The sequence below is a fragment of the Odocoileus virginianus genome, chromosome 5 (assembly GCF_023699985.2).
Source record: "Odocoileus virginianus isolate 20LAN1187 ecotype Illinois chromosome 5, Ovbor_1.2, whole genome shotgun sequence".
Taxonomy (NCBI): Eukaryota; Metazoa; Chordata; class Mammalia; order Artiodactyla; family Cervidae; genus Odocoileus; species Odocoileus virginianus.
In genome coordinates this window covers 10,615,407-10,641,782 of record NC_069678.1, presented here as the reverse complement: position 1 = coordinate 10,641,782, position 26,376 = coordinate 10,615,407, and the positions used below count along the sequence as shown (strand labels likewise).

The following is a 26,376-nucleotide window of genomic DNA, read 5'->3' as shown; positions in this document are numbered from 1 at the left end:
CCGCACCAAAGTGCGCCGCCAGGGGGCGCCCGGGGAGTGCCGTCTCCGACCCTGCCAGGGGTTTCTGGGAAATGCAGTCTCTGGAGCCAGAGGGGCGGGGCGGGACGGAGAGAAGGGAAGGGACAGTACCTAGAGCTACTGGGAGTTGTAGTTCTCAGGCTTTGAAGTGACTGGTTGAGAAAGTTTCCAGACTTCAAGAGCTGAAAGTGAAAGTGAAGTCGCGCAGTCGTGTCCGATTCTTTGCGACCCAAAGGACTGTAGCCTACCAGGCTCTTCCGTCCATGGGATTTTCCAGGCAAGAATATTGAAGTGAGTTGCTATTTCCTTCTCCAGGAGATCTTCCCGACCCAGGGATTGAACCTGGGTCTCCCGCATTGTAGGCAGACGCTTTACTGTCGTAGCCACCAAGGAATTCCAAAGGAAGTGTTTTGGGAGTGGTACTTTTTATTTTCTCCAATGTTGAAGAATAATTGCTTACATACCCTATTGTTCATAGCTTTCCCATGTTAATTTTGTGGGAAATCCTAATGATAGTCATAGTATATTTCTAAATTTAAGTGTATTTTTATTGGCACTAAAATATATACAAAACTGAATCTGAATATCATTCAGCCTTAAGAAGGAACGAAATTCTGGTGTGTGCTATGATATGGGTTAAATGTGAAGACATTATGCTAAGTGAGATAAGCCAGACCCAGAAGATCAAATATTTAATAGTCCTGCTTATATGAAGTACCTATAGCAGTCAAATTCGTGGAGCTAAAATGTGGTTTTGTCTTATCAGAACAGTGTTGTCAGGGGATGAGGGGAATGGGGGTTTGTTGCTCAACAGATACAGTTTCAGTATTTGTTGTTGTTCAGCTGCTCAGTCGTGTCTGACTCTTTGTGACCCCATGGATTGCAGCATGCCAGGCTTCCCTGTCCATCACCATCTCCCAGAGCTTGCTCAAAGTCATGTCCATTGAGTCAGTGATGCCATTCAACCATCTCATCCTCTGTTGACTCCTTCTCCTCCAGCTTCAATCTTTCCCAGCATCAGGGTCTTTTCTAGTGAGTCAGCTCTTTGCATCAGGTGGCCAAAGTATTGGAACTTCAGCATTGGTCCTTCCAATGAATGTTTAGGATTGATATCCTGTAAGATTGACTGCGTTGATCTTCTTGCTGTCTAAGGGACTCTCAAGAGTCTTCTCCAACACCACAATTCAAAAGCATCAATTCTTTGGAGCCCTTCCAACCCTCACATCCATCCTTGACTACTGGAAAAACCATAGCTTTGACTAGACAGACCTTTGTTGGCAAAGTAATGTCTCTGCTTTTTAATATGCTGTCTAGGTTTGTCATAGCTTTTAGTTCTAGAGATGAGTAGTGGTGATAGTTTCACAATAATGTGAGTTTACTCAATGCCACTGAACCTTACACTTAAAAATGATTAAAGTGCTAATTTTTATGTAATATAGATTTTGCCACAGGGAAAAAAATTTAACCTGCATGTTTCCATATTTGTATTTTTTTCTACCCTCAAAAAGTTTCCTTACTTTTGTTTTTCATGGCTTTCCAGAGAGTTTACATCTCTTGTTGAACTCTCAACAAGAGGCACAACCCTCTATCTCTAAAATCCTAATGTGTTCCAGTGGCTCACAAAAAAATGGGCATCAAAATATTCAGTCTTGAGATTTGATGAAATAAAGTTCCTATTTTAAGACAAGAAAACTGCTTGGGAATTCCCCGGTGGTACAGTGGTTAGGATTGTGTGCTTTCACTGCCAAGGACCTGGGTTTAATCCCTGGCCTAGGAAAAGATCCCGAAAGTCTTTTTTTGTCCACATCTCATGGCTTGCCAGATTTTAGTTCCCTATTATTGTTGTTACTCAGTCATGTCTGACTCTTTGTGACCCCATGGTCTAAAGCACAGACTCCTCTGTCCTTCACTATTTCCTGGAATTTGCTCAAATTCATGTCCATTGAGTTGGTGATGCTATTTAACCATCCATCTTCTGCCAACCCCTTCTTTTGTCTTTGGTCTTTTTCAGCATCACGATCTTGTCCAATGAGTTAGCTCATTGCATCAGGCAGCCAAAGTATTGGAGCTTTGACTTTAGCATCAGTCCTTCCAATGAATATTCAAGGTTGATTTCCTTTAGGATGGACTGGTTTGATCTCTTTGCAGTCTAAAGGACTCTCAAGAGTATTTTCCAGTACTACAATTCCAAAACATCTTTTCTTCAGCACTCAAACTTCTTTATGGTCCAACTCTTACAGCCATGTGCTTCCCATGTGGTGGTGGTGGTGCTGCTGCTGCTAAGTTGCTTCAGTCATGTCCGACTCTGTGCTACCCCATAGATGGCAGCCCACCAGGCTCCCCCGTCCCCGGGATTCTCCAGGCGAGGACACTGGAGTGGGTTGCCATTTCCTTCTCCAATGCATGAAAGTGAAAAGTGAAAGTGAAGTTGCTCAGTCATATCCTACTCTTAGCGACCCCATGGACTGCAGCCCACCAAGCTCCTCCATCCATGCGATTTTCCAGGCAAGAGTACTGGAGTGGGGTGCCATTGCCTTCTCCCCCAGGTGGTGCTAGTGGTAAAGAATCTGCCTGCCAATACAGGAGATGTAGGATCCATGGGTTTGATCACTGGGTCAGGAAGATCCCTGGAGGAGGGAATGACTACCCACTCCAGTATTCTTGACTGGAGAATTCCATGGACATAGAGGAGCCTGGCAGGCTACAGTCCATGGGGTTCTAAAGAGATGGACATGACAGAGCAACTAACACTTGCACTTTAATTCTCTGACCAGGGATCAAACCCGTACCCTCTGCAGTGGAAGCACAAAGTCTTAACTGCAGGACACCAGGGAAGTCCCGTGGGCCTCTTCTCTTCACTCTTGTGTTCTGTGTGTGTCTGTATTATGAGTTAACCAGATCATTCCAATGTCAGAAACAGCTGCTCAACCATAAATTTTTCTTCTTCTGACACCAGCCTTGTAACTCCTTAGAAGATTACATTTCTTTCTCATTTCTGTAAGGCATCAGATGACTCACCACTCGCCTTGTATGTGCAGATATCTTTGGTAAACTTTATGTACAATACCAATATATCATTCCCTTAAAGCTAGCAATTGTTGCAGGACAGACTAAGTCAGATCACCTGCAGAGATACCTAATGAAAGTTCTTAGCTTAAATGCTTACTTAGGACCTAATTAATATTACTAGCTATCTTACTTGTATTCTGCCTATTTTACAAGATTACTGTTTCTTCCATTACCAAATGTGTGACTAAGCTGCCAATAAAAATAGTGACAACTAAAAAAAAAAAAAAAAGTGACAGCTAGGCAACTTGAAGCAATTGACCAAAGGTATAGTTCTAGAAGATAAAAAATTGTAAAAAAAATTGTATAGCATAACTCTAGATATGAAAGAAACAAGAGGGAAACATTATCCAGGCCATAACAGACTAGTAAGACAGACGGTCCAGAGGCTTTTGGATACTGTTAACAGGGGCCTGGTCCAGTAACAGCATCTTGAATGGCCCATCAATGAATTCCTTGCCTGACCTGGGAATGAATAGCCTTCTTTATGGTCCAACTCTTAACACCCATACATGACTACTGAAAAAACCATAACTATACGCACCTTTGTAGAGGACTGGAAAATAAAGGATGTTGCCCACTACCCAGTTCTAGAAGAATCAAGTCATTAGCCACTGTGGTCAGTGATCTACAGTACATCCAGAAAGGAATTCAGGATAAGGATGAGGTATTTTGTGCTCTGGGAAAACTGGGAGAACTGGCCCTTAGTTCCATATTTTCAGGAGAAAATTTTATGAACTCAGTTTCTTGCATCTTCCCATAGTTAGACAAGCACTAAAACTGTACCCCTTTGTCAAAAATCACATAAGTTCTAAGCCTTCCCCCTGAGCTTTTTGGAACAGTCCTCAGAGTTTTCTGAAAGACTGTCTCCAGCTTACAATTCCTAGATAGGTTCGAATAAAATTTTCCAGTTCTTTCTTGGATTGACCATTGATTAATATTTTTCATTGACAACTTTGTCCTCAGGAATAAAGGTGTTTAAATCATTGTGGGAGAGTGGTGGTCAGCAGCTGCAAACCTGCGGCCCAAACCATGGCAACTTTTAAAACCTAATACACTTTTTGTTGTTCTTTGCGTTTGTTTCTCTGTATTGTTCCCTCTAGTGGTTAGAGGTAAAACTCTCAGGAGAGGCTGGGGTCTTATTTTGGGAGTAAGCGGCAAAGAAGTGGGTAGCTAGGGCAACAACAGCCGGCTTTCAGTAAAGGAAGCCCAGGGGATAAAGCAGTGTGCGTGTTGAAGAGGAAAGGAAAAAAGGTCAAGTCCTTGGGTCCTGTGCTGGGGACAGAGAGCAGGGACTGGCCTTGGCTGGAAAAGAGGTGGGTGGCCCCTGTCTAGACAGGAAGCCCCCGTTAGGCCACAGTCCTTTCAGATACCTCTTCAAAGTAATGTCGCCAGATTTAGAAAACAGAACAAAAAACTCTGGGACACTAGGTAAATTAGGATTTCAGATAAACAACAAATAATTTTTTTAATATAACTATCTTATCTAGGAATTCTACTTCAAAGGCTGGTTCTCTGAGGAAAATCACTCTGTATTTTGTTTTTATGCTTTCTTTTTCACTCCTTATCACCTTGAGTTAGCAATTTTTTTTTTTTTTGAGCTAGCTCTTATATCTCATGAGGACATTGTATCAGCCTCCTGACTGATCTTCTTGCTTCTAGTCTCTCTATCTTCCAGGTCAGCCTGCATTCTAAAATATCAGTCGGATTACATAATAACCCTGCTCAGAGAAAATAAGTGCTGAAAGGGACTTGAGAATCCATGTTTTCTTGATTCCTTGGACAGCTCTGTGAAGGAGACTGGGCAAGTGTCTTCCAGAAACCCTGAAGTTTGATAACAGGTTGAAAGCTGGTGCTGGTTCAATTATTCATCCTCTAAACACTTGTCAAATTCCAGGGATAGTGGCACACAGTTCTCACCACAAACCCCACTCCTCCCGCCCTGTGCCCGTATCACATAGCGGTGATCTCCTAGTCCTTGGCTTTCCCCCAGAGGCTGAAGGAAATGAGAGTCATAAAAACTCCCTGTTTCTTCTGTTCCTGAGCTCCCCAGCCCCTTGTTTTTGTTCAGTTGCTTAGTCGTGTCTGACTCTTTGTGGCCCCATGGACTGCAGCACACCAGGCTTCCTGTCCTTCACCATCTCCCGGAGCTTGCTCAGATTCATGTCCATTGAGTCAGTGATGCTATCTAACCATCTCATCCTTTGTTGTTCCCTTCTTCTCCTGTCTTCAGTCTTTCCCAGCATCAGGGTCTTTTCCAATGAGTCAGCTCTTTGCATCTGGTGGCCAAAGTATTGGAGTGTCAACTTCAGCATCAGTCCTTCCAATGAATATTCAGGGTTGATTTCCTTTAGGATTGACTTGAATCCTAAAGAGCTGACTTTCCTTTAGGATTGGTTTGAACTTGCATCCCTGGACAGTGCTTAAGCTGACTTGCCCCCTCTTGCTGGATACCTGCAGATGGTTCTGGGGGCACGTGCACAAGAACTCTCTGCACCGGGCTATGCTGGGTGCTGCTGTGGCTCAGGCAGCGCAGCTGTGGTCAGATCCAAGTTCCTGTGCCTGATGAACAGTGAGGCCGAAACTTCACCAACTTGGGAGCAGAGCAAGGTTTATTGCAGGGCCACGCAAGAAGAATGAGATGTTCACTTCAGTTCAGTTCAGTCGCTCAGCTGTGTTCGACTCTTTGCGACCCCATGAATTGCAGCATGCCAGGCATCCCTGTCCATCACCAACTCCCGGAGTTCACTCAAACTCATGTCATTCTCAAAAGACCTGAACTCCCCAGGGGGTCTCAGGGAAGAGTTTTTAAAGAGAAAATGAGTGAGGGGAGTTGCAGGTTGTGCACAGTTCCTCTGACTGACTGATCGTAAGGTAATAGGGTAGTGTCTCAGGGGTTAACATATCAAGTCATCATGCTCTAGTTGGTCTGGCGACTACAGTCTCATAGTCATCAAGTAATTAATTATTTCCACTTGGTGGGAATTTTGGCATCTGTAAAACAGCTCAGGAAATTTCCATCAGATACTTTTATCTAGGCATTTTAGGGGGAAACTTAAGATTCTGTGATTACCATATGGCTGATTTACTGTTTAAATTCTTAGCAGTTCTCCTGGCCCAACTCCTGTATTTTGTCCCTACATGTTCACATCTTTTCACTCTTTTTTTTTTTTAAATGTTTAGAGTTGTTGTACTGTTTATTTATTTACTTTGGCCATGCTACATGGATTGCAAGATCTTAGTTCCCTCACCAGGGATTGAACTTGTGCCCTTGTCATTAAAAGCACAGAGTCCTAAGGAATTGCCTGCCAGGAAATTCCTTCACTCAATTCTTGAGCCAGGATTTTGTGACCCAGGGGAGGCCTGGGAGACTACAAGTTTTACGAGGAAGAGGCAGGCAGAGGAAGTAGGGGGAGGGGTGTGTCAGGAGTAGGTCCTACAGGGTCTTTTTTTTTGTTCAGTACAGTGTCCTCTCCTGGGAGGCTCAGGCTTCAGTAGCTGTGGAACCTGGGCTATAGAACCCAGGACACCTGCATGTAAATCAAATGTTTTTCTATCATAGGCATTGTGGTATGCTAGTTTTAAAAATCAATCCAGTTGTTGGGTGTGTGGTCAGTTACCTTCTCAGGTGGTTCAGTAGGTAAGGAATCTGCCTGCAATGCAGTAGACTTGGGTTCAATCCCTGGGTCAGGGAGATTCCCAGGAGGAGGGCATGGCAACCCATTCCAGTATTCTTGCCTGGAGAATCCCACGGAGTGAGGAGCCTGGCAGAATACAACCCAGAGGGATGCAAAGAATCACACATGACTGGGCTCCAGAGCACAGGCTCAGTAGCTGTCATCTGCACTGGCTTAGTTGCCCTGCAGCAGGTGGGATCTTCTTGGACCAGGGATTGAACCTGTGTCTCCTGCATTGGCAGGCGGATTCTTTACTACTGAGCCACCAGGGAAGCCCTAGCACTTTTCTATGTATGGGAAGAAGCAAGAGTCTGGGCTTATTGAAATAATTCCTTTGAGGGACTTCCCAGCAGTCCAGTGGTTAAGACTCTGCACTTCCACTGCAGGGAGCATGGGTTCCATTCCTGGAACTAAGATACCTTAGTTCCTTGGGGAACTAAGATACCACAGGGCAGGAGGGCAGTCAAAAAACAACAACAAAAAAAGGTGGAAACTATTCCCATGCTCCTTAGTTATCAAAGGATAGGGCAAATATCCTGTTTTTCTCCATCCTGAATCCCCTCACGGTGCATCCTTGGGGCAGCTGAAGTGGCTGGGAGATGCTTGATGGCTAGCCTCAACATCACTTGCTTACTGAAAAGGTAGGGCATTTTTGGTCCACAGCAGGTTAAGGACTGTCCTATAACTGCCACCAGCAACCCCCACCCAAATTTTTCCACTTTAGACACCAGCCTCTAGGCTAGCTCAGGTTTACCTGTACTTTTGACAGACTGGCTCTAAGTCAGAGATTCCCACGACCCCCTCCTGGCGGAACTCAGGTTTGGCTGCTTGCCACTCAAAAGCCAATATTGGAGACAAATGATGGTAGGAACGGAAGGCTTGCTTTATTTTGGTGGCTGGCAACATGGGGAGATGGCGAACTTGCATCCAAAAACTAACTCTGAGGATTCTGGTTTGACCATGAAGGTTTTTAAGGGGAGAATCATCTGGGGAGGGGTTAGGAGTCTACATTCTGCTGTGTGCAGACTTTCTTCTAATCGCTTGGTGGTGATAGTGCGGTGTTCCTAGAATCTTGCACTCAGCCTGAAGTCCCCATTCTCCACTTGGGTGGGGGCCTTAGTTCCTGCCGAAGAACTCAAGCGTATTTTGTTGGAAAGAGTACGACGCTTCCATGCCTTCTTCAGGCATGACATTCTCCCCAAATCTCCATGTGCTCATCAGCTGTAAACTCTTAGAACCAAGAGCGCTTCTGGTTTTTAGGAAATTTTCAGTACATACACATGAATGATTGGCCTTTGGTGATGAATAGGCAACCTCCAGCCCTTCTCCCCTCCGTGGAGGTTGGGGAGTAGGACTGAAAGTTCCATCCCTCTAATTACCAGGTTGGTTCTCCTGGCAACCAACCACTATCCTTTCGTTGTTGTTGTTCAGTCGCTCAGTTGTATCTGACTTTTCTACCTCATGGACTGCAGCACATCTGGCTTCCCTGTCCAGTCCAAATCACTTCATTAACAAAACTCAATCTCCAGCCCCTCTCCCCTCTGTAGAGGTCTGGGGAAGGGAATGAAAGTTCCAAGGCTTTAATGATTTGATTGATTGCCCTGGCAACCAGCCCCAGTCCACCCCCTTAGATTACTTGGAGCTTTCAAAAAGCCACCTTATTCACATAAAAAAAGCCATCTTTATTAGACTTTGTTGTTGTTGTTCAGTCCGTCAGTTGTGTCCAGCTTCCCTGTCCTTCCCCATTTCCTGGAGCTTGCTCAAATTCATGTCCATTGAGTCAGTGATGCCATCCAGGCATCTCATCCTCTGTCCTCCCCTTTTCCTCCTGCCTTCAGTCTTTCCTAGCATCAGGATCTCTTCTAATGAGTTGACTCTTCTCATCAGGTGGCCAAAGTATTGGAGCTTCAGCTTCAGCATCAGTCCTTCCAATGTATATTCAGGACTGATTTCATTTAGGATGGACTGGTTTGATCTCCTTGCAGTCCAAGGAACCCTCAAGAGTCTTCTCCAACACCATGGTTCAAAAGCACCAGTTCTTCAGTGTTCAGCCTTCTTTATGGCCCAACTCTCACATCCATACATGACCACTGGAAAAAACGATAGCTTTGACTAGATGGACCTTTGTCAGCAAAGTGATGTCTCTGCTTTTTAATATGCTGTCTAGGTTGGCCATAGCTTTTCTTCCAAGGAACAAGCATCTTTTAATTTCATGGCTGCAGTCACCATCTGCAGTGATTTTGAAGCCCAAGAAAATATAGTCTCTCACTGTATCTATTGTTTCCCCATCTGTTGGCCATGAAGTGATGGGACCAGATGCCATGATCTTAGTTTTCTGAATGTTGAGTTTTAAGCCAACTTTTTCACTCTCCTCTTTCACTTTCATCAAAAGGCTCTTTAGTTCTTCTTTGCTTTTTGCCATAAGGGTGGTATCATCTGCATATCTGAGGTTATTGATATTTCTCCCAGCAATTTTGATTCCAGCTTGTGCTTCATCCAGCCCGGCATTTTGTATGATGTACTCTGCATAAAAGTTAAATAAACAGGGTGACAATATATAGCCTTGAGGTACTCCAGAAAGGAGTATTTGGAACCAGTCCATTGTTCTGTGTCCAGTTCTAATTGTTGCTTCTTGCCCTGCATACAGGTTTCTCAGGAGGCAGGTAAGGTGGTCTGGTATTCCCATCTCTTTAAGAATTTTCCACTATTTGTTGTGATCCACATAGTCAAAAGCTTTAGCATAGTCACAGGAAATTCTAAGGACTTTAGGACCTTGTGGCAGGAACTGGGACTGATGACCAAATATATAATATTTCTTGTGTAAGTCCCATCGTGGCACTCTTGTTTAGTTGCTAAGTCATGTACGACTCTTGCAGGACCAAATGATCAAGAAGCAAAAGTTAGAACTGGACATGAAACAATGGACTAGTTCAAAATTGGCAAAGGAGTATGACAAAGCTTTTCATACTGTTCATGAGATTCTCGAGAATAGCTATGACAAACCTAGACAGCATATTTAAAAGCAGAGACATCACTTTGCTGACCAAGGTCCATCTAGTCAAAGCTATGGTTTTTTCCAGTGGTCATGTATGGATGTGAGAGTTGGACCATAAAGAAGGCTGAGCACTGAAGAATTGGTGCTTTTGAACTGTGGTATTGGAAAAGACTCTTGAGGGTCCTTTGGACTGCAAGGAGATCAAACAGTCCATCCTAAATGAAATCAGTCCTGAATATTCATTGGAAGGACTGATGCTGAAGTTGAAGCTCCAATACTTTGGCCACCTGATGAGAAGAGCCAATTCATCAGAAGAGATCCTGATGCTGGGAAAGATTGAAGGCAGGAGGAGAAGGGAGGACAGAGGATGAGATGCCTGGATGGCATCACTGATTCAATGGACATGAGTTTGAGCAAGCTGTGGGAGTTGGTGATGGACACGAAAGCATGGCATGCTGCAGTCCATGGGGTCGAAAAGAGTAAGACAGGACTGAGCGGCCTAACACCTACCCCTACCCCCACTACCTGCATTCAAGCTCGTTCTGCTTGCTGACAAATCTGAGAGACGAGGGGTTAAGACAAGGAAGGGACTTTATTTAGGGAACTGACTGACAGAGAAGATGGGAGGCTAGCTAGTGCCTCAAAATAACCGTCTTGTTGAGGTCTGGATGCCAGGATCTTTTGTAGACTTAGAGAGAAAGAAGCAAAGAGGAATGAAAGTCAAAGGCAGAAGAGAGAGGGAGAGGCAGTGGGGAAGTAAGGTGAAAGAGTCTTCAGTCTTGCAAAACATCTTCAAGGGCATGACCAGTTTTTAGAAGGGGTGTGTTAATCTCTTCTATTCACAGGTGGGCAAGGTCAGAATAAGAAGAGGTGGCAAGAATACACAGAAGAACTATATAAAAAAGATCATGACCCAGATAACCACGATCACTCTAGGTGATCACTCACCTAGAGCCAGACATCCCGGAATGTGAAGTCAAGTGGGCCTTAGGAAGCATCACTATGAACAAAGCTAGTGGAGGTGATGGAATTCCATTTGAGCTATTTCAAATCCTAAAAGATGATGCTGTGAAAGTGCTGCACTCAATATGCCAGCAAATTTGGAAAACTCAGCAGTGGCCACAGGATTGGAAAAGGTGTTTTCACTCCAATCCCAAAGAAAGGCAATGCCAAAGAATGTTCAAGCTACCTCACAATTGTACTCATCTCACTCTCTAGTAAAGTAATGCCCAAAATTCTCCAAGCCAGGCTTCAATGGTACGCGAACCGTGAACTTCCAGATGTTCAAGCTGGTTTTAGAAGAGGCAGAGGAACCAGAGACCAAATTGCCAACATCCATTGGATCTCAAAAAAACAAGAGAGTTCCAGAAAAACATCTACTTCTGCTTACCGACTATGCCAAAGTCTTTGACTGGGTGGATCACAGCAAACTCTGAAAAATTCTGAAAGAGATGGGAATACCATACCACCTTACCTACCTCCTGAGAAACCTGTATGCAGGTCAAGAACCAGCAGTTATAACTGGACATGAAACAACAGACTGGTTCCAAATCGGGAAAGAAGTACATCAAGGCTGTATATTGTCACCCTGTTTATTTAACTTATATGCAGAGTACATCATGTGAAATGCTGGGCTGGATGAAGCACAAGCTGGAATCAAGATTGCTTGGAAAAATATCAATAACCTCAGGTATGCAGGGGGCTTCCCTGGTAGCTCAGATGGTAAAGCATCTGCCTACAATGCGGGAGACCCGGGTTCGATCCCTGCATCAGGAACATTCCCTGGAGAAGGAAATGGCAACCCTCTCCAGTATTCTTGCCTGGAAAATCCCATGGGCTGAGGAGCCTTGTAGGCTACAGTCCATGGGGTCGTAAAGAGTTGGACACAACTGAGCAACTTCACTTCACTTCACTTCAGATATGGAGATGACACCACTCTTATGGCAGAAATTGAAGAACTAAAGAACCTCTTGATGAAAGTGAAAGAGGAGAGTGAAAAAGTTGGCTTAAAACTCAATATTTAAACAAAGATCATGGCCTCTGGTTCATGGCTAATAGATGTGGAAACAATAGAAACAGTGACTTTATTTTCTTAGGCTCAAAAATCACTGCAGATTGTAACTGCAGCCATGAAATTAAAAGACACTTGTTTCTTGGAAGAAAAGCTGTGACCTACCTAGCCAGCCTATTAAAAAGCAGAGACATCACTTTGCTGACAAAGGTCCATCTAGTCAAAGCTATGGTTTTTCCAGTAGTCATGTATGGATGTGAGATTTCGACTATACTTGAGAGTCCATTGGACAGCAGGGAGAGCCAACCAGTCCATCCTAAAGGAAATCAGTCCTGAATATTCATTGGAAGGACTGATGCTGAAGCTGAAACTCCAATACTTTGGTCACCTGTTGTGAAGAACTGACTCATTGGAAAAGACCTTGATGCTGGGATAAGACTGAAGCCAGGAGAAGGGGATGACAGAGGAAGAGATGTTTGGATGGTATCACTGATTCAATGGACATGAGTTTGAGCAAGCTCCGGGAGTTGGTGATGGACAAGGGAGGCCTGGCGTGCTGCAGTCCATGGGGTCGCAGAGTCGGACAGGACTGAGCGACTGAACTGAAGGTCAAATTATCTCTCTAGGAGCCGAATGAAGTCCCTTTAGTATAGTCAGGCAGAAGGGCAGGGTCCTTTGAGGCAAGCTATTACATATGATTGTAACAACAAAAGCAATGAAAAGGAAGTCAAAGAAGCACTTCCCAACTTGGAGTCCGAATTGGCTTTCTCTCTGCAGCAGCCCCTACCATACCACGTGTTTCAAAGAGTCAATTCTGACTCTATGTTGGATCTATTTCTTTGACTTGCTTTTTGTTTCTGTTGTTGTTATAGTCATATACAGTGTTGTGCCTCAGAGGATCCTGCTCCTCTGCCTGTTAAAAGTGCCTTTGTTCAGCTCATAGAGAGATAATCTGACCCTGCTCACCTGTGAATGGCTAAAAAAAAGAAGAGATTAACACACCCCTTCCAAAGCCTGGCCCTTCTGGGAGATGTTTTGCAAAACTGAAGACCTGTCTTACTTTACTTCCTCAGTGCCTCTCCCTCTCTATTCTGCCTTTTGACTTTAGCTCCTCACAACTTCCATCTTTGGTTCTTTAAAAGCCTGGCATCCAGACCCTGACAAGATGGTCATTTTGAGACATTAATCTACCATTTTCTTGGTCGGCCAACTTTCTGATTGAAGTAATACTCCTTGCCTCAACACCTTGTCTCTTGGATTCGTTGGCCTGTTGTGTGGTGAGCAGAGTGAGTTTGGACTTGGTAACACATAGATGTTTTTAAATCTTAAACTGATAATCACCTTACACTAAAAGGTAAAGAAATCAAACCAAGACTAAATGGGGAATCAAGAGAATCCTTTAAAGAGGTTTTGTGGTGCCATAGATACCCCAGGTCTACTGGTCTGCTCACACAGTAAGAGGCCCTGTCTGGTGGTTGGTGGTAGATTGCTGCCACCATCATAGGTCCCAGAACCATCCTGGGTCTCAGATTCTACCCTTGGTGGGGGGTGGGGGGGTCATCCTGCCTGGGTGAGTCACTAGAATGGGTGTGGTGAGGTCGGAAAGCCCTTTTAGGCAAGAGTGTAGGGCATCTGGCAGCCCCTCGAACACCTCTCCCCTTGGCGCTACCAGCTAAAAGTTAGAAACAGAACATGAGTTTGGAGATATGGAGATTTCCTAATTAAGAGACTGGAGGTGTTGCCTGGAGAAGGTCCAGGATTAGAAAGGAGATGATATGCCCCTACTGTGACACCTGTGTCTATAGGTGAGTGTTTGAGGGGAAGGAGAGGGAGCAAGAGGTGAGTTCTTAAAGGTCCCCAGGGATGTGGAAAATTGGGTGCCCTTGGACTTCTTCACATTGCCTGGACAATCAGTGGGAGAGGTAGTGGGAGGCCTGGGGTTACAAGTGGGATGGACAGGAGAGGGGACACAGAGGCCAGGCCAGGCCAGACAAGGTCTCCTCCCAGGTCCCAGCCTCTCTGGGCCCCTTGACCCCTTCTAGGAGCCGCCCACCAAGCCTGCCCCACTTACAGAGCTGGTCTGGGTGCTGTTCACTGCTGATGGGTATTGTTGCCAAAAGCTCGGCCTCCCTGTACACTGGTGCCAGTGAATCAAATCCCAGTGTTTTGGGTGAAGCAGAAAAGGAGAGCTTTATTGCTTTGCCAGGTAAAGCGGCCAGTGGGCTTCTGTGTCTCCCCTCCAGAGACCTTGATGAAGGGTTTAATAACTGGTTCAAAGGTAGGGCCTCTGAAAAAGATTAGTGTGTGTGTAGGGCTTGTACTGTCAGGTGGTATCTACTAATCTTGAGTCTTTCTGGTCCCTTTAATCTTGTGTGCGCTCAGTCGGGCTGTCTCTTTTTGGGACCCCATGGACTGTAGCCTGCTAGGCTCTTTCTAGCCATTGGATTATTCTGGCAAGAATACTGAAGTGGGTTGCCATGTCCTCCTCCAGATCTTCCTGACCCTGGGATTGAACTTGCGTCTCCTGCCTTGGCAGGTGGATCCTTTACCAGTCAGCCACCTGGGAAGCCCCTCTCCCCTCAATTATGACTCAGGTAATTTCTTGGCTATTCTTCCCTTCATTAACTGTTCGAATATGCCCTTTGGAACGCAAGGGAGGTCATGGAGTCTTGCCTGTGGAATGGACAGAAATGCCTCCATGCCTGGGAGCCCCACAGATCCCTGCTCGGTTTCAGTACATCTGATAAGGCTCCAAGGGGCCTGGGGACGGGAGAAAGGGGCTGCCACTTGGGCTTATGGGGGCTGGATCCCTGTCCTCTGCTAGCCTCTCTTGCCTGAATGCTTAGTTCTTTCCAGTGTATGAGGCCAAGGGGAATGGGTACCTGTGGTGAAGCTTGGGTTGGGCAGCAGCGCTTCCACTGGCTTTAGATCAGACATGGTGTCACCACATGAGGGCGCTAGGGAGACAGAGCAAGAGCAGGCCAGGGAGAGGAGTTGTCTCATTCCTTCCCTCTGTGGTAGCTCAGGTCACCCCCGACTCCTCTCTCATGTGACAGGAATCCCAGACATCAGATGGCGAGATAACTGCTGAGGATGTGGCTGGTCCGGCTTCAGGCCAGCTTTTTTTTCCGACTGACCCATCAGTTCCCTAGACTCCACGGCCTTCCTCCCTTTAGCCCCTTTTCCTGTTGCACCGTTCTGTCAATCACCCCATGGCACGTTCCTGCTTAAACTCGATGACTCCCCATCACCAAATCATAAAGCCAAAGGCATTTAGCAAGACAATTAGGCTCCAAGCTACTCAGTCTGGTCAGTTGTGTCTCCCATCCTAATATGAAGGACTGCTGAATGCTTTCTCTGGCATACATCTGAGACCTCTGTACCTTTTTGTATTGTTCTCTCCTTCAAATATTCTTCCCCCTTCTCTGTAAAACTTTCCCGTGACTTTAATGATCCATTATCAATCTCTCCTCTGTACTCCCTATGCCTGACAAATGATGTGTTCGTGTCTGGAAGTCCTTGGCAGATGACGGATGAATGAGTAAAAGGCTGACCCAGGAGCTAGGCTGACTATCACACTCCACTCCACCTAGGCACTCATTGAAGACTGAGTTTGGCAGAAGTGGGACTAAGTCAAGATTTGGAACTGCAGAGAGCAACAGGTGGGACTGCAGGGCCCATACTAGTGGGGAAGTTCCTTTGCTCACACTGGAAATTCTTTCAAGGGGTAAGAGGAGAAAAAAGGGGGTGGTGGTGGTTAGAGGGATATAGAGGAAGAGAGGGAAGGGGGCTTAAGATCCAGTGGTCACCTCACTGCCCAGCTTCACTGGGCCCACAAAGCAGCCCTTCACCCCCAGGATGCCTGTGCTTCTTTCACCCCTTTTCTCACAGATCTCAGTGGCTCACAGAGGACGGCACCCAAGATACACACTTAAAAATATCCTGAAGAACACATACCTGTTAGTCATCTTCTGCTGAGTTCAAAGTATTTGGGAAGGACCGTGGTGAGGGATCTGAGATTGGGTCATACCAAACTGTGTGGTTGAAGAGGGTAAAGGAACCCACTCACCTTGCAGCTCCCTCCCTTTCTCCCAAACATGTCCAGGAAGCCCTGAATGTGAAGATCTCAAGGGTAGCCTGCCCACTGCCAATCAGTACCTCTGCAAAAAAGGAGCTATCTTTAAGATTAACCTTGCCCACACAAACATCTTTTTATTCTTTCCAATTTAAGGTTATCAACATGTGTCTGGGCTAAAGATCTTTAGTCCTACGTTCCATTTAGTTGTAATACAGGAACTTCAAAACTGGGTCAGGTTGGTTATGTCAACATGCCTCTCTCCCAACCCCATGTGGTCTTTTCAAACTCTCCCTTTCTACCACTAGACTACTTGCTTCCCCAACTAGAGGTTAAATAGGCAAGGTCATATAGAAAGGATTCAAATTCAGGACTTCTCAAACAAAATTTCCTTCCCAGTCTGCAACGACACACAACCTCCCCAACAGTTTAGGGTACTAAGTAGCTCAATGGTAACTGGTTTGGTTGGAGGTAGTTAGGTTCTTCTTTTCCCTTAAACAGCACTGGGGAAAAGGGAAACCAGTCCTGGAGTACCAGATATTGCCTTTTGAGATTTTAATGCCTTTGAGCTTTCTATGTACCAAATGAGTTAGTACTTTACTTCATACGGTTAATCTTGCCTTGGGGATTATTCAAAGAGGAGAAATTGTTCACTTTCTGCCCCAAACTCACACCCTCCCCACCCTGAATTTTAGTACAACTATGAAAGACTCACAACTCTACAGGGGTATATTGAAATATTGTTATAGTGGCCATAGCATTTCAAAGAGCCCAACAAATAAAGAGAAATTCCTGGCTGGATTTGAGAGAACAATTTCTTGTTATGATGAACCAGAAACAAAAGATTCTACTGAAACTGAAGAGTTGACAGACTATGGTTGAACTTAAACCTTCATGGGGAGTAAGGAGAGGGTCAACAAAGTCAACAAATGGAGAAGCCCAAGATTGGTCTGGGATAAACAAAAGGATAACAGCACTTTAGCAAGGTTATCTTCGACCCCTCCCACCAGGTATTGGTCATCAATTTTCAGCCCTTTCCCTTCTAAGGCATCTGCCAAACCAAAAGGCTTTCTCCTCTTTTGTAGGATGTTAAGCCAACCCAAAAACATCCCTTACAGCAGGATGAAAAACCAAGAGGAAAAGTTTATAAATCTCATTCCAGGGTAGAAAGTGCACATATCCAACTCAGCACGATGGTTATGTTGTACAAATGTACACGGTAAATAACTTTAATTAAATCAGAACTGCTAGCATGTGTAACGTGTTAAGTGGCCCTGTAGCTATGTCAATGTTCCCAATTTACTAAAACATCAATGTGGCAGAATGCATTTATGAGCTCCAGATTTTCTGGAGGCTCATTTTAAAGAGGCTATTAAAAATGACGTAAAACAGAATTCTATCTCAGAAACTTAGACATTAAGGTGGAACACTGGTGGGCTTTCTGGGACTTTTTCATGGGGCACCAAAATAAGCAGAGGAAATGTTAAGACTGTCAAAGCATATGACAGATGAGTGGAGGCAGATGGGGGAAGGAGGTGTACTAGCCACAAGGCTAACACATTCATGTTCAAAGAAAATTCTGGGTGAAGGAAACCCCTCCCCACCAAATAACAAAACAAAACAAAACCCCACTCAGAGGGGAAAAAAAGGGTTTCATACAACATAGTATCAAAAAGTAAAAGGAACACACTAAACGCACAAACTTGTGGCAAGTCAGTCCACAGCCTATTATGATAGGTCCGTTCAGTATCCGTCAGCTTTCTTCTCATCTGTTATCTTAAGGTTATTTACAGATGTGTGACTTGAACAAGAGTCTTACAGGAGGGTGGGCACGCTTCAATCATTGGTTTCTGGATCTGTCTGAGCCATGTAAGCATCCAACTCAGCATCCAGGTGTCCTTTTGTTTTCGACATGTACGCATCCAACTGGTTGTCCAGCTGCTCCTTGGTCAGTACCGGGCGAGCAAGGGCACCTCTCCCTCGTCCACGGCCTCGGCCTCTGCCGCCAAAGCCCCCTCTTCCCCGACCTATCATACCCCGACCTGGCCCAAAGAAAAAAGAAGAAAACAGTTACAAGTATGTTTAATGGGTACTATGGTAAATGCCCCTCAGAGCAGAGGGGCCTAGCTGAGAAAGGCTGAAGGGCAGGGCAAAGAGGAGAAATCTGGAAAAACAGGAAACACACTGGGTAGAAAGCAACACATGGAAAGCACACATAATGAATCCCTTCTTACATGCTCATTTCTAAATGCTAATTTTTTTTATTCTATCAAAGGGAAAATAACTGATAATTAAAAATTTTTTAATCTCTCTCAAAATGGAGAAACTAAAAAATTTGACTCACTATAAGTTTATAATTAAAATGCAAATACATTATAGATAACTCCATTTACTAAGATAGGGAGGAAGTAAAAAGGGCACAGAGAAACAGGGATGTGAAGCTAGACAGTTTTCAAATTAAACTTCATTGGCGATCCTTCAGAAAAATTAGCTCATCTCTCCTCAAATTTATCAAACCTAAGGAGCTGGCTGATCCTATGTCAGCAGACTGAGGAGTTATTCTGACATAGGAACAATTAAGGGAGTTGGGAAAAAACACTTGGAGTAGTCCCAGCCATTTCTGTCTCCTGATTCTATTCACATTGTAACAATTATGGTTATCTGAGAGGTGGTTTCAATTCACTTAACAAAACATACCCAGCTTTCTGAAAAGCTACTTTAGACTCCTCCCCACAAAATCCTTGTGATGTCTCTCTCAGAAACCAAGTCAAGATAATTTGAACATGCTATTTCATCCTGAAACCCAAACTAGCTTGCACTTCACTCAATAAGCCAAGCAACATATAATGCGAGAGAAGAAAACAAGCCATCAAGTTATCAAATGTCCTTTCTCAACAGTTATTATCCCCTGGCTACTTCAAGGTCATAAATTATGGAAGACCCACCACACACTTTAAAAGGACCAAAGCAAATATACACAGGGGCTACAAGAATGTATGTATTTTTTTCCTGGACAGGTGTTGTTGGGAGTTTTCCACTAAGCTCTAAGCCAGAAAACTCCCATGAGATTTGGTATTAACAGCAGCAACACCATTAAAAATTCTTTTCCAATCTGGGCCATGAGGTCACAAGACAAGTATCACTAAGTCTTGAGGTAAGATTATCAACAAGAGTCAGTTAATTAACTGACACCATAACATCTTGCTTTTTCTACTTTGATGGAAAAATCTCTGGTTTTGCATAGACACAAACTGAGTCAATACCTAGCTTCAAGTCTACCATCTTCTTTAACTCTGCTTTACTTTTGTTCAACCCCCTCTTCTCTATTATTAGACTCAAAGTGGGGTTTTGAGCTATGAGGTGGGCTGTGTGGTGGTGGGGTAGGGACAGAAAAAGATAAAACCCTTAACTGACCATCTTGTCATTTTAATAATACAATTTAAATTTGCAAGAACCTGAAAGAAGACTGCGTATAATCTGGTTCTGTAACACATACCTAACTATTCTTGGAAAACCCATGACAGACTTTCACACTACCAGCATGTGTATTTAGAAAATAAGCCAGTTTCATAAAACAAACAAGACAAACAAATAAGCCTGCCTATGACTTGAAGCTGTGCAGAAAGGTGGCTCTGAGTTTTGAAGGGAGAGAAATAAGGGGAAGCTAGTCTCTGAAGTTGGTAGCTGACTAACCTCTACCACCGATTCCGCCACGACCCATAGCTCCACGCCCTAGGCCCCCTCTCCCAGGACCTCCACGACCTCGAACACCACCTCTTCTTAAGCCCATTCGGGGAGCTACGGCTCGTCCACCTCGGAGCAGGTTTTGACCTTGGAGAGGAGGCATACAATGTATATGCAGGTAAATCCAAGAGAGACAAAGTAGATTCTAACCAAAGGAAGGCGGTGAGGGTTAAATGAGAGTTAATTCAGTTAATTTTTAGGTTGGGTGGGGCAAGCTGCACACTGAGTATGAACAGATTAAGCTGCTCTTTATTCAATCAATTCAACAAGTCTGACCACAAATCCATTTTTGGAAGAAGTTGGCAGTTAAGTCAATTAGTAAGTATACACATTAATAAGTATCTACTGAATAATCACAGAGAGGTGCCTAGCATTATGATAAGATTTAAAGATAAATGATATGATTCCTGCTCTCAGTACATTTTTGCAGGGGACAAGAACTATATAGGGAACAGTATAACAGTGCCCAAAATGTAACATATAATTAAGAGCTATGGGTCAACTTGCCCTCTTTTTTTTTCCCCCAGGTTTAACAGTGTTTCACTAGAATAGAACCAGGAACGAATGATCAGTTAAGATATAGGCCAAAAGACCCATAGATTTCTTAATTTGACTTATTTCTAGAACTTGAATGTGCTCTGATTCAAGCAGCAGCAGGGTGTTTTAAGATGGAATGGAGATGACATGAATTACCTGTTGTTACGCAGGTCATAGCCTCTCACCATTGCACATTATCAGAAAAGGAATGGTATCGATAAAAGACATGCAGCACTATTAAAAATACGTGATTTCAAAAGTTATTAATTATATTAATACAAATTCAGGCTTAAAGATGTTAAACAAATGTGTCCATAGCAGCCCAAGAGAAACGGGAAGGGGGTGGGTCCCGAACAATTGTCAGGTACACAGCACTGACCTCGGAGCGACATCCCGCCCCTAAGCAGGGTTCTTGTGGCACGTCCCCCACGAAGTCCTCCTCTGGGCAAGCCTCTCTGGATAATGGGCAGGCCTCTTCCTCCGATTGCTCCCCTGGCCAAGGACCCTATGGGTCGGCCTAACCGTGCCTGGATGTTACTCTTACCCAGGCGCTGCTTTAAGCTCTTCTGGAAGAAAAGGTGTTAGGGAATTGAGATCAAAAAAGCAATCCAATGGGATTTAGCAACTAAAAGTGCAGAGAAAAAGAAGCGAGATGTCTGTGTGGTGGGAAATAAACCTGCACTTGCTGTCAAGGATCCCAAACCAGAAGCAAGCCTTTGCCTCAGAACACAGTGTAAGAAAAGCAGAATTTTGATCCAGAGCTTCTAAGAAGCTTGAGTATGGTTCCATGAAATTGGCATCACCACAAATTATCTCACTAGTTTGACTATAGAAGTCATATACCACTACTTGGAATGTAAAATTTTAATAAGAACATTATATTTTAGATTGTGGATTCTGCTGATTTTGAACCACAAGTTGACAATGATATGACTTGATTCATACCTGCCCAAGGACTACCACTCTCTTCAAAGGCTTACTCAAACACCAAAGGAAGTTCATCACACTCTGGGCAAAATTTAAATTATAAGTTCGTGTGAATTCTTGTGACATAAGAACAAGTTTGATTTCTCAGTCAAAGAGGCCAGTGTGTCCATTTTTCCTCTGAGTATCTATCTCCAGACGGTCCACTTTTTACCTTAAGATGTAAATAAACACAAAAAAGTCAAATCTCCTTTCCTTACATATCTTAAATAGTGATAATTCCTTTGCAAACAGCTCCATTAAGTCAGTATAATGACCTTTAATTTATAATACACATATAACTCAAATATATCTCCATAGAAATCCAGCCAAACCTGCATTAGAATTGAGTTGAGCTATAATCATAAAACTCAGGGTCACATGTGAGAACAAGGATAGACCAGAGATTTTTCAATAATCTGTCCCTCAAAGAGAAACCATGAAAATGAGATCTCAGACAATTAAATTCCTTCAAAGGAATGGGTGACTGTGTAGCCTTCCAAAGCCCTAGCAAACCTGCTCTCCTAAAAAGCCATAAGTCAATATGAATGAAAATAAATTATGTATTCTCAGGCTTTACACACCAAGTTACTACAAATGATTTTCACTGCAACCATGTGCTGTGAATTATTATTATTAGCATGAGATTACAAACTGCTTATCAGAGGGATGGGCTCTGAATGACACAAGGTCAAGACTTCATTCTACAAGTCTGTTGTGTTTGGTCATTCCAAGTATATCCTCTCAAGATCTGTGCTTTACAGAGAGACTATACAGTACTTAGAAGTTCTTCTCCCTTCCCAGTCCTGACTTGCCACCAACCTTATTCTCTGACTTAAGAGGGTGAAGTATGTCAGCTGTACCATCCAGTTTCCACTCTAGAGCTGTGCTTGCTATAGGCTAAGGTATCCACCAGCCACATGTGGCTATTAAATTACAAGTAAAAAAACTTAATAAATAAATAATTAAAAAATTTAAGCCCCTCAATCACACTGGTCATATTTTGAGTGCTCAACAGTCATGTGGCTACTGTACTGGAGAGCACAGATATAGATAGAACATTTCTATCATCGCAGAAAGTTCTACGGGACACCACTGCTCTAGAGGCTACTTTCTGCTCGGACTGTATTTAAAGCTTGTTAAAATGTCCTTTGGAATATGTCAGACTTGTCTTCAGCAATTTTTAATATTTACTCTTAGAAAACAGTGGTGCCTTGTACTGCTTTCCTGAGTCAGGGATGAATGCAGCCACTCCAAGGCTTAAGGTAGCTGAAGCAGAAGGCCTTGTTTATTTTTGGTCAATGAGCCCAATGGTTCAGGGTGGGGGTGGAAGGGTGTTATATTTAACTGCTGATTTTATGCACAGCCATGCAGTGCTTCCAGTTAAAGTCCTTACAGTTGCATGGCACCGCCCTCCAGACGCCCAGCCACAGCTTGGACATATCCTTCCACAGCCACTGTCCGGACTTGCATATAAAGTCTATGAATAATAAAGAGCAGGTTTTATTTCAGATCTGAATAGGATTATTTCTTAATGGAAATTTGAAAGAGAACCCACTAACTCTTAAATTACTCAGTGCTGTTGTTCTATTTTACTGACAAGACTTTAGGTGCTGTGGAGATGAGGGTCACCCTACTCTTTCCACTGTTTAGCACCGAAAACCTTTGACTAAGAGGACTTTCAGATTCCCTGTACTAGGGAAGAAAGAATATAGTCATTTTCCTAAATTGTAAATAATTTAATGGGGACTATAGGACTTTTGAAGATCATCTAAAACAGAAACTAAAATTCTCTGTGGAAAAGCCAGTGAATCTATTCTTAAGGGCAAAGGATCAGAAAACAAGAGATTAATACTCATTGATAACATAGTAACAGGCCACATTGATGGCAAACTCCCTAAAAGAGAAAGACAACAAAAAGTTACTTATTGGTACCTGCCCAAATGGGAATCCTCTGAGCTGCTCTCTCCTCCAGAGAAGTTCAGCTTTTGCCCTGAGCCACCTCATAATTATCCATCATGTCCTGACAGCCTCAGTGGACTGCCTGACAGAGATCTGCTGCTTCTGGAGCATTAAGACCCATTCTCTCACCTGCTTAAGTTTTAATGCTGCCTGGACAGAGGGTCTATTCTCCATCTGCTGGGCCAGTCTTCTGTTTCTGGCACTGGCTAGCTGCTGCTGTTGCTGCATCGAAGCCCGAATATTCACTGGCATCGGCTGTTTGTTCTTCAGCATATTAGTAAAGCTTCAAGGTCGAACAAAATGGATGTTTAAATAAAAGCTTTATTACAAAACATTTATTGGCATTTTCATGGCTTGCTAGACCAGGAGCTCCAGATCCCACGAACTTAAAGTGGTACACTTAGATCAATGCTGATGTGGGTTCAAGACTCCTCTGCTTCCACAAACTTGCAAGAATCAGAAACTCAGAAATGCAGCTAAGTGTAGCACATTCAATCAAAAGTGATAACAAGGGCTCAGGTAACTGCTTTTAGAGGTGGAAAGCATGAAAAACACGCAATAAGCAGATATGATGACAAGAGACAGAAGATGTAGTTTCAAAGACGGACAAAGCAAGCCAAAACCTCAGGAGACCGGAGGGTGCTATTTTACGGGCAAATACACAGAAGGACAAGAGCACCTTCAAGCCCATGGAAATGATATACCCACATAAATTGTAAGAGCATATCACATTTTCTCATGTATTTGGTCACTTAGTAATATGCAAATATGGAGAATCAGAGTAACACACCCTAAGGGATAAAGAGAAGTACATATGCTTCAGAAAAGACAAACAAACATAAGTAAATCATTTAGTGGTCTAATACCAACTTAATAAATTCACCAGTCAAAGGCACTCAATCAACAAAGCTCTCAGACAAAAAGTGCCGTTAAATACTGTAACTTTTAAAATATCAAATGATTATTTTTTCTGACTCCAAGTGATAACTTCTGAAAAGGTTAGTTCAATCATCTAAGAGCTTGTGAAGACACTCTACTATTACTCCTGTCAAGTTAAGTTTAATGGGATGAAAGAGAACACTCAACTGTAAAAGAACTGAAAACAAAAACAAACTAAAAGCAGAATGGAAAGAAAGTGAAATGGAGCAAAGCAAGTGCCTCTTACAAGGCCCAAGAATGACATTCAAGGGCCTTTGGACATATTCTTAGCTTGCTACCTGCCTCTTACAGGCCAGACACAACACTGCTGGCCTTGGACTGGGCAGCAAGCCTACTGCAGCCAGGGTCATGCTACCGAGCTGCACCACCCCTGTATCAACGTAAAAATATGTGAAGAAAAGGGAGGGTGTGAGGAGTCTTTTTAAAATACATCCCACCAGACAAATATTTCAGATAGCATAATATAAAAATCTACTGATAAGGGGTTTTGAAACAACCGCCCAATTTGTTTTGTGTACCACATACGATGCAACTAAGAACAGAGGTCTGTAGCCTTCTGTTGGTATTTAGTTTAAAACAGACTTTTGTGCATTGGACCCCAGCGCCAATTTAAGTAATGTTTTCTTATGAACGAGCTGAAGTTGCTGTTGGCTGCCTCACCGCTCATTTAGAGACATCTTGGTGGTGCTTTTTAGCACAACTTTCGGTGCAGACTGTGCAGCCATCTTCAAATCCCGAGAATCTACAAAGGACAATGGGCAGAATGAGCAAACCAGAATGGCGACTATCTCTTTTCAACAAAACCCAAAGACCCAAAAATGAATGAAAAGGCTTGTATCGATGATTATCAACCATCACACCAAAACTCATTTCAGGTACTTAAAACAGAAGGTAGTTACTTCAAACTAATAAACTCTTGGGGCTTCCCAGATGGCGCAGTAGTAGAGAATTCTCCTGCCAATGCAGGAGACACGGGTTCTATCCCAGGGTCGGGAAAATCTCCTAAAGTAGGAAAACGACAAACCTCTCCAGTACTCTTGACTGAAAAATTCCATGGACAGAGGAGCCTGGCCGGCTACAGTCTGTGGGGTCGCCAAGAGTAGGACACGACCGAGCACATACACGGTTAAGTTTCAAGGCCGCAGGACACAAAATATCTGCCAAGCCTCCAAAATGGCAGACCCAAAGCAAGTGTTGTTAAGAGTCTGGTTTTTCATCTACAGCCGTCCTTCTCAACCTTGGAGGCAAGGAGCTTTAAAAAACAAAACCAAAAGCACTCAGAAGCCTGGGTCCACCCCATTTCAAGCACAATCTCTGATGGTGAAGTCTGGGGATGAGCCATTTATAGCAGGGGATAATAGGTCTGCCTCGCTGTTTCTCACATGCAGCTAAAACTGAGAACTACTGATCTAAAGAGATGACACAGATATACCAATTTCGCAATCAAGTAGGGGCATTAGCAAGGGCCTGGCGACCTGGGGGAAGGAGGGAATAGGAAAGATTTCCTACACCGGCATTCCCTTGGGAATGCGCTCCCAGAGAGAGCGCCACAAAATTTAACCCTAAAATCGCCATTACTTTCCAACGTTCCTTGAAGTCGTGTAATTCTCCTTTCATCTCAAACCTCTGTCAGGACCGCCAACATAGCTCAACTTGCCAACGTTCCTTTTTCATCCCTATCAAATTTCAACCTTTTCCATCCATCCCGCGAGTTCTCCAGTTCGGGGTCTCCCCCGCCTCCCTCTCATGGGCTCCGCCCCCTTCGGGGCCTCCGGCTCCCTATTTGCTTCCACATCCCACCAGCTCCTGTTCCGCGTCCGCCGGGCCCCTCGGTCCCCCCAAACTCTTGCCCTCCTCACCACAGACACGTACCGAAGGAAACGGACGCCAGTGCTGCTCCCGGGGCTGCCACCACGGCTGCGGCAGGCGGGCCGGGGGCCGGCCAAACCTGAGTTGACGGTGGAGGGACTCGGGTTAACTTGGTGGGCGGTTGGCTAGATGTGTTAAGCGGTAGGTTGCTAAGTTGGTTCGTGGCTGTTGGCTGGTCGTCCGGTCGGCCGGTCAGCCTGCTCACCCGGCCTGCCCTTTCCTTCCTTTCACCACGGCCGCTGCCGTCAACTCCCGCTCCGTGTGGAAAACAAAATGGCCGCCACACCTAGGGCGGAATGGGACCGGCTAAAATGGCGTCGACGCAGTTACGTCAGACGTCAGATCCGCCGCATTCCTAGAGGGGCGGGAAAATTTGTGCCACGCCTGTGCTGGGATTAGGGCGGAGCCCTAGAGAGAAGGCGGGACTTTAGCAAAGGCCTCGTCTGTATTACGCGCAGCGCCCCGCCCGGGGAAGGGCGTGGCCAAATGGTTTTGCTCTTGGGTTTTAAGGGGGCTGCGG

The 26,376-nt window shown here is 44.3% G+C and overlaps 1 protein-coding gene and 1 long non-coding RNA gene across 10 annotated transcripts; one reads left to right on the top strand and one right to left on the bottom strand.

The window, feature by feature from the left end:
- The first annotated feature begins 31 nt into the window (after window positions 1–31).
- Window positions 32–23,382, top strand: LOC139035134 (uncharacterized). 4 transcript variants are annotated; one of them, XR_011487664.1, is made up of 4 exons: window positions 32–309; window positions 14,259–14,361; window positions 14,824–15,429; window positions 15,659–23,382. It is a non-coding gene; the product is annotated as an uncharacterized lncRNA (long non-coding RNA). The 4 variants fall into 4 exon arrangements; XR_011487665.1 differs by having other exon boundaries at window positions 69–309; window positions 15,361–15,429; XR_011487663.1 differs by having other exon boundaries at window positions 69–309; window positions 15,361–23,382.
- CHTOP (chromatin target of PRMT1) lies at window positions 17,040–26,163 on the bottom strand. 6 transcript variants are annotated; one of them, XM_020890805.2, is made up of 7 exons: window positions 25,860–26,157; window positions 24,648–24,729; window positions 23,178–23,331; window positions 22,483–22,566; window positions 20,503–20,689; window positions 19,536–19,673; window positions 17,040–17,884 (listed from the first exon to the last, which is right to left on the bottom strand). In XM_020890805.2, exons 2-7 carry the CDS (start codon window positions 24,710–24,712, stop codon window positions 17,679–17,681), a joined length of 834 nt encoding a protein of 277 aa, XP_020746464.1. In that variant the 5' UTR covers window positions 24,713–24,729; window positions 25,860–26,157; the 3' UTR covers window positions 17,040–17,678. The 6 variants fall into 6 exon arrangements, with proteins under 6 accessions (XP_020746464.1, XP_070323468.1, XP_020746467.1 ...); XM_070467367.1 differs by lacking the exon at window positions 19,536–19,673 and having other exon boundaries at window positions 25,860–26,161; XM_020890808.2 differs by lacking the exon at window positions 22,483–22,566 and having other exon boundaries at window positions 20,503–20,686; window positions 25,860–26,154.
- Between the last annotated feature and the right edge of the window lie 213 nt (window positions 26,164–26,376).

What these genes read in the sequence shown, in the direction of transcription:
- CHTOP (XM_020890805.2), bottom strand. Translation starts at nt 24,712, where the DNA reads ATGGCTGCACAGTCTGCACCGAAAGTTGTGCTAAAAAGCACCACCAAG. An exon ending in AAGATGTCTCTAAATGAGCG is followed by an intron (nt 23,332 to 24,647) that starts GTGAGGCAGCCA and finishes TCGACCTTGAAG; the next exon opens with CTTTACTAATATGCTGAAGA. An exon ending in CAGCATTAAAACTTAAGCAG is followed by an intron (nt 22,567 to 23,177) that starts GTGAGAGAATGG and finishes TATTATTCATAG; the next exon opens with ACTTTATATGCAAGTCCGGA.